This window comes from Pogona vitticeps, chromosome 7 (genome assembly GCF_051106095.1).
Source record: "Pogona vitticeps strain Pit_001003342236 chromosome 7, PviZW2.1, whole genome shotgun sequence".
Taxonomy (NCBI): Eukaryota; Metazoa; Chordata; class Lepidosauria; order Squamata; family Agamidae; genus Pogona; species Pogona vitticeps.
The window spans coordinates 24757902-24766984 of NC_135789.1; the positions used below are offsets into that span (position 1 = coordinate 24757902).

General features: G+C 47.0%; 1 protein-coding gene across 2 annotated transcripts; it reads left to right on the forward strand.

The window, feature by feature from the left end:
* Positions 1 to 2819: 2819 nt before the first annotated feature.
* Positions 2820 to 8859, forward strand: PIMREG (PICALM interacting mitotic regulator). Of its 2 annotated transcripts, XM_072978358.2 has the most exons (5): positions 2820 to 3152; positions 3701 to 4014; positions 5132 to 5227; positions 6228 to 6284; positions 8354 to 8576. In XM_072978358.2, the coding sequence occupies exons 1-4, from the start codon at positions 2871 to 2873 to the stop codon at positions 6256 to 6258; spliced, it is 723 nt and encodes a 240-aa protein (XP_072834459.2). In that variant the 5' UTR covers positions 2820 to 2870; the 3' UTR covers positions 6259 to 6284; positions 8354 to 8576. The 2 variants fall into 2 exon arrangements, with proteins under 2 accessions (XP_072834459.2, XP_020659611.3); XM_020803952.3 differs by lacking the exon at positions 6228 to 6284 and having other exon boundaries at positions 2822 to 3152; positions 8354 to 8859.
* The last annotated feature ends 224 nt before the right edge of the window (positions 8860 to 9083 follow it).

A 9083-nucleotide genomic window follows, 5' to 3' on the forward strand; every position in this document is an offset into this window, starting at 1 on the left:
TGCTTCTGAATTGTGGTGCTGGAGGAGACTCTTGAGAGTCCCCTGGAGTGCAAAGAGAACAAACCTATCCATTCTGAAGGAAATCAACCCCGAGTGCTCACTGGAGGGACAGATCCGGAAGCTGAGGTTCCAATACTTTGGCCATCTCATGAGAAGAGAGGACTCCCTGGAAAAGCCCCTGATGTTGGGAAAGTGTGAAGGCAAGAGGAGAAGGGGATGACAGAGGACAAGATGGCTGGACAGTGTCACTGAAGCTACCAACGTGAATCTGACCAAACCCCAGGAGGCAGTGGAAGACAGGAGGGCCTGGCGTGCTCTGGTCCATGGGGTCACAAAGAATCAGACACGACTAAACACCAAGTCTCCAAACCCTGCAAAGTCTAGTCCTCTATTTAGCACCGGTTAGGCATCCTTTTGAGTTCTGTGTTCAGTTCTGGACACTGTACTTCAAAAAAGGATGCTGACAAACCGGAAGGCGTTCAGAGGAGGGCAGAAAAGATGATCAGGAGACTGGAAACCAAGCCCTAGGAGGAAAGACGGAAATGCCATAACTAGGCAGGTTTAGCCTTAAGAGAAGAAGACCGAGGGGAGATGGGAAAGCACTTTTCAAATATTTGAAAGACTGTCCTACAGAGGTGGGTGCAGGATGTTTTTTTGATCATCTCAAGCATGCAGAATAGGTCACAATGGGCTCGAGCGACAGAAAGCCAGATTTAGGCTGAATATCAGGAAAAACTTCCTGACTGTTAGAGCAGTACAACGGGACCTTGGGAGGTGGTGAGCACTCCAATGCTGGAGAAAATTGGGCCACCCCCTCTGTCTGATCTGCTTTGTTTGGGATTCCTGCACCGAGCACTCGATGGCCTTCGAGTCCCCTTCCACCTCCATGATTCTGGGATTCTGTAAGACGCGTTCCCCACAAAACGTGATATCCGTAATTATATTTCCCTGCAGATTTTCCTCCAATCCGCTCAAGTTAGCAAGCATGATCTCCCATGTATACTTTTCTGTACAACAGCCCTGCAGTGTTGCACAAGTGAGCACATTATGCCTCCCAGCTCAATGGCAATTCAGTCCTCCCACTTATTGGTCCAACCCTAACCACTCCTCCACACTGCCTCTTGGGTATTTTTAAACCTCATTTTCAAGGTTCTTGAAAGGTTGTGGGCAAGGTGCGCACCAGATCTCTCCGTATTAATGTTTCTGTTGAAGGGTAGTCCACTGGCACTCAAGATTTCACTGCTGTTTTGAGGACACCCTTCTGAAGATTTAAATAAAAATCTTGCTCTTAAGAAATGGTGTCCATTAATGCACTGTTTAATAATGTTTTCTTCTGAAAACATGTTCCAGTTGATTCCAGAAAAACGAGGGAATAAAATGTTAAATCAAAATTCTTAAAAGAAATAAAAATTACTTGAAACAGACCTAAGTTTTTGTTTAACACAACACATCTAAAACACGAACTGTCCAATTTAAAGTTAGCATTTTAAAAAAAAATTATGTGAGATGTTTAGATGCTTCTGGATTTGTTTATAAGACGGAATAAAGGCGGTTCCAGTCATGACCCAGAAGCACAGTCAAAAACACTCCTGGGTCCAGGACTTCGGGGGAACGCAGCAATGAAAGCAAAGGGCCTCTGAGCATGTACAGAGTGCCACTCCGCCCCCCCCCCCCGCAGGCTTGAAAGCATTGCTATCCATTAAGTCCCCACTTGCGAGTTCACGTGCGCAGAAAGAAGGGAAGACGCGAGCTCCTCTGAGCACGTACAGAGCGCCTCTGCCCAGCCCGAGCCCCGCCCCGGGCGGGCCCCCCTTTTGGAATCCCACCGTTCAATCAGAGCGAGGGGCGGGGCAACGGTCAGCCAATCCGGAGAGGGCGAGGGAGGGGCGGGGCTTAATTTGAAATTTTGCAAAGCAGGGCGAAAAGCGATCCAGAGGTTGAACGCGCGGAGCTGCAAAAGGTGAGATTTTTTTTAAAAGGGGAGCCCCCCCCCATTTCGTCCTGATCTCAATCATCACAATAATTAGCGAATTGCGTGCAACAGAAAGCTGCCTTGGCATCTTTAAAAAAAATGGCCCAGAAAGGCCCCCCTTTCCTTTATGTCAGACCCGCCCTTAATTACCAAAGTGGGTTAATTTGGAAGTTCGTCCCGGATTTTAGTAAAACACACTTGCAAATATTCTCCGTTTCTCTCCCCCTTTCCCTCCGAGTTCTCACCAGCCCCGGTCCTTCCCGCTAAGTTGGACTACAATTCCCATGGCCCGCTGGCCGGGGATCATGGGAGCTGTAGCTCAACACAGCCGGAGGAGTAACGGAGGATGCGCTACTACTCCTTTTTTTTAAAAAGAAGCCAAACAAACAAAACTTCTAGAGGTCGGAGCTTTTCAAGTGTTCCTCTTTTTGCCTCCACTACAACCCCCCAAATCCCCCAGCCGGTGCCCCATGGGAGTTGTAGTGGGTTGCAATCTAAATCAACTTTTCCAGACTCTTTATTTTGCATTTAGTTGAGTAGTGTGTGCATTTCTGGGGTACAGTACAACTCACATCATCCTGGCTGGGGGTGGTTGGGTTCTGGCAGATGTAGTTCTGCCAGCTTTCCTCTTGGGAGGAAAGCGATGACAAACGTAGACAGCATCTCAAAAAGCAGAGACATCACCTTGCCAACAAAGGTCCGCCTGCAATGTTCCCCCATCCCCCTTTACACATTTCTTTGTAGCAGGGGCACATTTTAGCACATTTTTCTCCACTTCTCCAACCTCCCCTTTCCCCCAGCTGTTGTATTTTGCAATCTTAAGGACTAGAAACTTGAGCAAGAGTATTGACGAGAATGTTCTTTTAAAGCATTCGGTGAGCCCTAGTGGCAGGAAGAGATGGCCTCCACGTTCCAGAGCATGGGATCTACCGCTGGCTGGCGGCACCACCAGATCCTATCCGACCTGGAGGCGAGCCCAGCGCCGGATCGGTTCAAAAAGAAGTCCTCCCTTAACCTGAACGCTGTGCGGATGTCCCTGAGGAAACGGATGCCGTTAAAGGAGGTTGAGATGAACTTTGACGAAAATCCAACGTGGGAGAGCCTGGAAGCGAAGGAGAAGAAGCAGAACCTCCGGGCGCTCACACGGAGAGCCAAGACTGCCTTCGGAACAGTGTCGCAAGTATGGACCCATAGGGCGCTAAAAAGAAATTTGGGTTTAGCAACTGGCCGTGTTGCTGATTCAGCCTCTGTGCTTCCCTTTTTAAAAATTCCCTTGCTTTTTATTTGTAAGAAAACACTCTCTTTTTATGACCAAAAAGCTAACCGGGAAAAAGATGTCTACTTTGCCTAGTCTGTTGAGTTTTCGTGCAGGTAAAGTGCCATGTTTTTTAGCAGTTACCAATGAGCAGCACTTGTTTTATAAATTATTATTTCAATATGCTAAAGGCCATTTACTTTTTCGATACTGCTTTTTCTAAACGGCCAGGAATGAGGTTAGATCCTGTTGTCATTTCATGCCGTTTTAGAATAAGGTCCGTAAACTCTCTGTCTAGCTCATCTACCTCACAGGGCTGTTGTAAAGTAGGGGTGGGATAAAAAAACACCACATGTACTGCCTTGAGCGTATGTGTAAGATAGAAATGTACCCAGCGGAATACAATAGGACATAAATAAAGGAAATGTGTATCATCCAGCAATTTCCAACACTGACCCGCTTCCACGTTTCAGAAAATTCAAGGGAGCTGCCAAGCCCCCGCGCGCCTCTTGGTAGCCTCTCTCACCCAGTTCCCGGGGTCCAGCGTGCAGGGATCTGTGAGGAACAAAAGCTCACCTCCACGGACCCCCCGTCGGAGGAGCGGCCGGCTTGCCGGGGTCTCGAGCCCAACGTCCAGCACCAGGATTGTGTCTCCGTTCGGCCAGGAGACTCCCGATCAAGCTGGGTCCCGACAGCTTAAGAAAGATTTCTTCCCCCTCCGGAGATCAGTGAGGGCCGCTGCCTTGCGAAGTCCATACGGTTCCCCGCTTTCTGCCAGCCAAAGAAGGCAAGTGGGAAAACTTTGTGGTCGTATAATGAGAAAAAAAGGGGGTTCCCCTGTTCCTTCCTTCCTTCTATCCATCATCTCCCTCCTTTCCTTCCATCCATCCATCCATCCATCCATCCATCCATCCATCCATCCATCCATCCATCATCTCCTTTTTTTCTTCCTTCCTTCCTTCCATCAATCTATCATCTTCTTTTTCCTTCCTTCCTTCCTTCCTTCCTTCCTTCCTTCCTTCCTTCCTTCCTTCCTTCCTTCCTTCCTTCCTTCCTTCCTTCCTTCCTTCCTTCCACTCACCCATCAATCCATCCATCAATCCATTATTTCATTCCATCCATCCATCTCCATTTTTCCTTCCTTCCTTCCTTCCTTCCTTCCTTCCTTCCTTCCTTCCTTCCTTCCATCCATCCATCCATCCATCCATCCATCCATCCATCCATTCATCTCCATTTTTCCTTCCTTCCTTCCTTCCTTCCTTCCTTCCTTCCTTCCTTCCTTCCTTCCTTCCTTCCTTCCTTCCTTCCTTCCTTCCTTCCTTCCTTCCATCCATCCATCCATCCATCCATCCATCCATCCATCCATCATCTCCATTTTTCCTTCCTTTCTTCCTTCCTTCCATCCATCCATCCACCCATCCATCCATCCATCCATCCATCCATCCATCATCTCCTTCCTTCCTTCCTAAATTGAATCAGATGCCCCTGGATAGGGCAGGGCCATAAGCATTTTAAAGATGCAGCCCCTCCTGGTGTTGAGGGGAAAAGTGGGGCGGTGTAGCGGTTAGAGTTCACTAGGCCTTCAGTTCCCCTCCTTTGTTAAATTCCCACCGAGCCAGGCTACACCTGGCGTGCTCTTGTCCCAGCCACTCAGCCTGGACAACCTCACAGGGTTGTTGTGAGGAGGAAAAAGCGGAAAGAAACAGGGACACCTGTGTGAGCTTCCTGGGGTGAAACAGATATGAATCCAACCCAATAGATAAAAAGTCGGGATTAAAGTGGATCTAAAGCTGCTTTTTACCACCTGGTTCCTTCTCGGCTAGCGTTCTCCTTGCTTTGCACGACTTTCGGCCCAGATGTCCTGGTGCACAAGCTACCTTTTCTCCCTCTCTTTCTCCTCCCAGGCAATTTGATCGTGATCTGGAGCTCGTCTCGACCGGCATCCGCCAGCTGAAGCGCCTCTCCCGTGCCTTCAACGACATCATCGTCCAAGAAGAGAGGTGAGTTCGAGAGACGCCTCCCCCTTCTCCCGGGGGCTCTCCATCCTTCATAGAATCCTGTTGAGAGCATCCACCCGCAGGGGTCACAAGGCGACTGTTTCCTCCCCCTCCAGTCCCTCGTGGCATCCTGCGTGCGACTCACTGCACGCCTAAATTTGTAACCCATGCGGGGTTATCTTTTTATCCTTCTGTGATTGTAGAAGCCGGTAGGATTGTGGCTTGTGGCTCTAGTTTCTTTTTTAAAAAGAGGCGAATCTTGTATCTGCTTCTCATGTGTCTTTGTACCGTGGGAGATTCTGTCACTTTTTCATTTGAGGGGTGGGGGAGTGACATTGACACTGCGCTCTGAGTTTTGTGCCTCATTAGCCCCCCCCCCAAATAATAATTCAAAGCAAAAAAAGATTTCACTGCTGAAAATCCGGGTCGTTTTTGAAAGCTTTATGAACTGACGACACTTCCTTGTTTCGTTTTGTTCCTAAATCAAAGCCAGGAGTAAAATTTGGCTCAGTTCTATCTTTTTTTGTCCAGCCTTGAATTAGCACACATTTTTTTCCTCTCCTGTCCGTCAAGAACTCTGGGTTGATTGCATACCAATTAAGTTCCTTCTGAGCAGGATTTGGGGAGCTTGACGCATCTCGAGGAGCCCACAATTGGCCTTTTTGGACCAACGAGGCTACCATATCCTCCGTCTGTTAAAAGGCTGGTGGTGCTGATTTCTCAAGAGCAGGTCTATCCAGTTTCTCAGCTGCAATTTACAGCCATTCTCCAAGGTGCTGGGTCTGTTCTGAAGGAGACGGTTCAGCTCAAAACCCGGACACAGCCGCCACCGCCCATAAGGCGTTCAAAAGTCACCTTCCCGTGTCAAGAGCTGAAACGTGGCTGGGATTAAGAAGTAAACATTCTCTAAATCTGCCGTCAGTCCTTTTAGCTGGTATAAGTTATCTTAAACCCTTTCGCCTTGTAAAGCCTCTGTTCCCAATATTTTTTCCCATTTACTTAGCGACATGACAGTTCCGCTCATTTCTAACTGAAGATTAAAAAAAAAACATGCGACCAGGTAAAATTGGATCGTTTTTCGTTTTAACTGCTTGGAATACTTTTAACAAACGCGCTGCATGGATTAAAAAGAAGCAAGCCGATCTCGGTTTAACACAGACCACGTGCATGGAAGAGTTTCTGAACCCTCAGCCTTATCTTTCTGTGCCAGCGATGGCCTTAAATCATGCTTGCACCCTCACCCATCTTCCCTGAATCCGGCAGAGATAGGGACCTCTATGTCTCCCCAAAACTCTGGATACAGTTGAAGCTGTTATTTATTTACATCCTTCTCTCCTCCTTTGCTCTTCACTCAAAAATCTTTCCGAGGTAGCTTACAAGCAGGAATGGGATTTTTTTTTTATTTCTTGGACTACAAGACTCATAACTCCCCATTCTGGGAGTTCCGCTAGAGTCAGATAGAAGCCTCACGTGGGAGAAGGGCCTCTGCTGGCATGTTTTGAGGCCCAGCTCCATCCAAGCTTCCTATTCCTGCCCTAAGGCTAGCTGAGAAGTTTCTTTCTGAAATGCGGCTCACCTGGAAGACGGGCCTGGCGTGGAAGGCGGCGAGGCTAAGCTAGGCCTAGCTTCCTGTTCAGAAAGGAAACTCCCAACAATGTGGTTCTGAAAGCCCCTATTCTTACCTATTAACCCAAAAACTGGGAAGAGTTACGGTTTGGGGACTACGTCTCCCAGAATACTCTGGGGATCTTTGCTAAGGGATTTTCACAAGACGCCCTCCACAAATGTAACTTTTCCAGGAACTGTACTAATCTCTCTGGCCACCCAGTGAATGGATTGACTAATTGAGACTGCGAAGCATGTGCCCCAAAGTATTTCTACGCCTCCTCTATTTCTGATTATTTTCCCCCTGTGTGTGACTTCTCTACATGCTATATGGTGGGTGTAATTAAATACAACTAAAGGTGCTTGAAAGTGCGGGGGGGGGGGGAATGGGTAGAGATGGGAGAGAAATACACACACACCAAGTTACCCCCACAGCATCTTCAAATCAGTCAGTGTGTTTTGGTTCACACCAGAGATGTGCAAGCTTGTGTTTCTGGACTGCAAATCCCAGAATTCTGTAGGCAGCTGGGGAATTCTGGGTGGTAAAGTCCGAAAGCAGACACCTGCCTCTTCTCTAGCTTTCCTGGGCTGTAGCCTCTGAAATTCCTTCTGCTGGTCCATTTTTTTTCCAAAAGCAAAGAGTGATGGATTTCGTGGTCCATTTCTTTGCGATGGGTTTTTATGTTAGTTTACTTGGAGCAACCCCGAGCAGGAAAAAAAAGTGCATTGTGGGTGTGTCTTTCTTCTGCAGGCCATGTGGTTAACATTCCGTGGCTGCTCCCCTTCAGCCCTGCTGTGACATCACAGCAGCTAAGCCAATGGTAGACAAGGGAACCTATAAGGAAGGATAGTTTCTTGACATTCTTTTATAGAGACAATGAGGCTGTACCTGTTTTCTAAAAGTGCTTCCCGCATACAGCTCAATTACAAACAAAATCCAAAGATTTATTTTTTTAAACTACAACTTCCATAATCCCCCAAGTTATACCCCCACCCCAAAAGGAGCAGTTCCAGCATCTTGTAAAATTGGATAATTAGCCATAGAGAAAATCTAGAGATGGAAAAGTTTACCTTTTTTTGGAACTACGGTGCCCATAGTCCCCTAGCTAGGAAGATTGTGGGAACTGTAGTCCAAAAAAAAGGGCAACATTTCCAGCATTTCGTGAAACTCAATAATTATTTCTCATCCTATTTGCACAGCCTCTAGAATTCTGTGGTACCCAACCTGGGGGGGGGGATCCCCTGATGTTCTTGGACTACAACTCCCAGAAGCCTTCACCACTAGCTGAGCTGTCCAAGAACTCTAGGAGTTGTAGTCCAAGAACATCTGCCCCCCCCCCCCAGGTTGGGAACCACAGACAGTGAGGTCAGTCTTTGTCTGCTTTCTCTCACGTAAAAATGTTGATTGTAGGGTCTTCAGGGCAGGGAACTGTGTGTCGTGGGTTGGGGAAAAGCATGGGCCATGTTATCCTCCCTGACCTCAGGCGTCACTTTTGGTGACCCCGTTTCCTTTCCTCCTTGCAGGGATCAAGCAATCTTGAACTACTACCAAGTGATGGCGGAGAACCTGCGGGCCGCTCAGCGCCACTCCGGACGCCTCTCCAAATCCTTGGTCTGGAGACATCCAGGGAGGCGGCGGTGGCCATTTCGCAGCCGGACGGGCGACCATCTTAAACAGTATTAATCCGGGAGCGATTGAAGGACGTTTTGCTGTTGGCGCGGGTGAATGCATTTGTGTGTCTGTCTTTTTTTTAAACATTTTTTTTTGTACCTGTATTTAATTGACTCATCTCTGAATAAGCTTGTTTCTGTAAAACACTAAGTTCTCGACGAAATTCGGCAGCTGCGGTCATCCCTTCCAAAACTTTAAATGCTCTGAAACACTTCGATCTAAAGTCGAAAGTCGTATTGTTTTTCCTGCCTTTAAATTTTAATAAACTTTTAATGAACTTTTTAATAATTTTTTTAACAAACTTTTTAATTAAAAAAACTAAACACTTTAAAATAAAGTTTTACATAAACTTTTGAAACTTTGCAAGTCTTGGCTAACTGGAGGAAGGTCACTAAATACCATAAAAATATGGCATGGAATCCCACTTCTCAACTGCATTTTTCATTTTTAACTACTTGTTCTGCAAATTTCTAGTCCTTATGAAGTCTGAGACAGAGGAAACGAGTTGGCATCATTCCAAGGAAAAATACGAATAAATAATAAATAAAGCATCTTATAAAAAAATGGAGACTGGGTTATTTT

What these genes read in the sequence shown, in the direction of transcription:
- PIMREG (XM_020803952.3), top strand. Translation starts at nt 2,871, where the DNA reads ATGGCCTCCACGTTCCAGAGCATGGGATCTACCGCTGGCTGGCGGCAC. An exon ending in CTTTCTGCCAGCCAAAGAAG is followed by an intron (nt 4,015 to 5,131) that starts GCAAGTGGGAAA and finishes TTCTCCTCCCAG; the next exon opens with GCAATTTGATCGTGATCTGG. An exon ending in ATCATCGTCCAAGAAGAGAG is followed by an intron (nt 5,228 to 8,353) that starts GTGAGTTCGAGA and finishes TCCTCCTTGCAG; the next exon opens with GGATCAAGCAATCTTGAACT.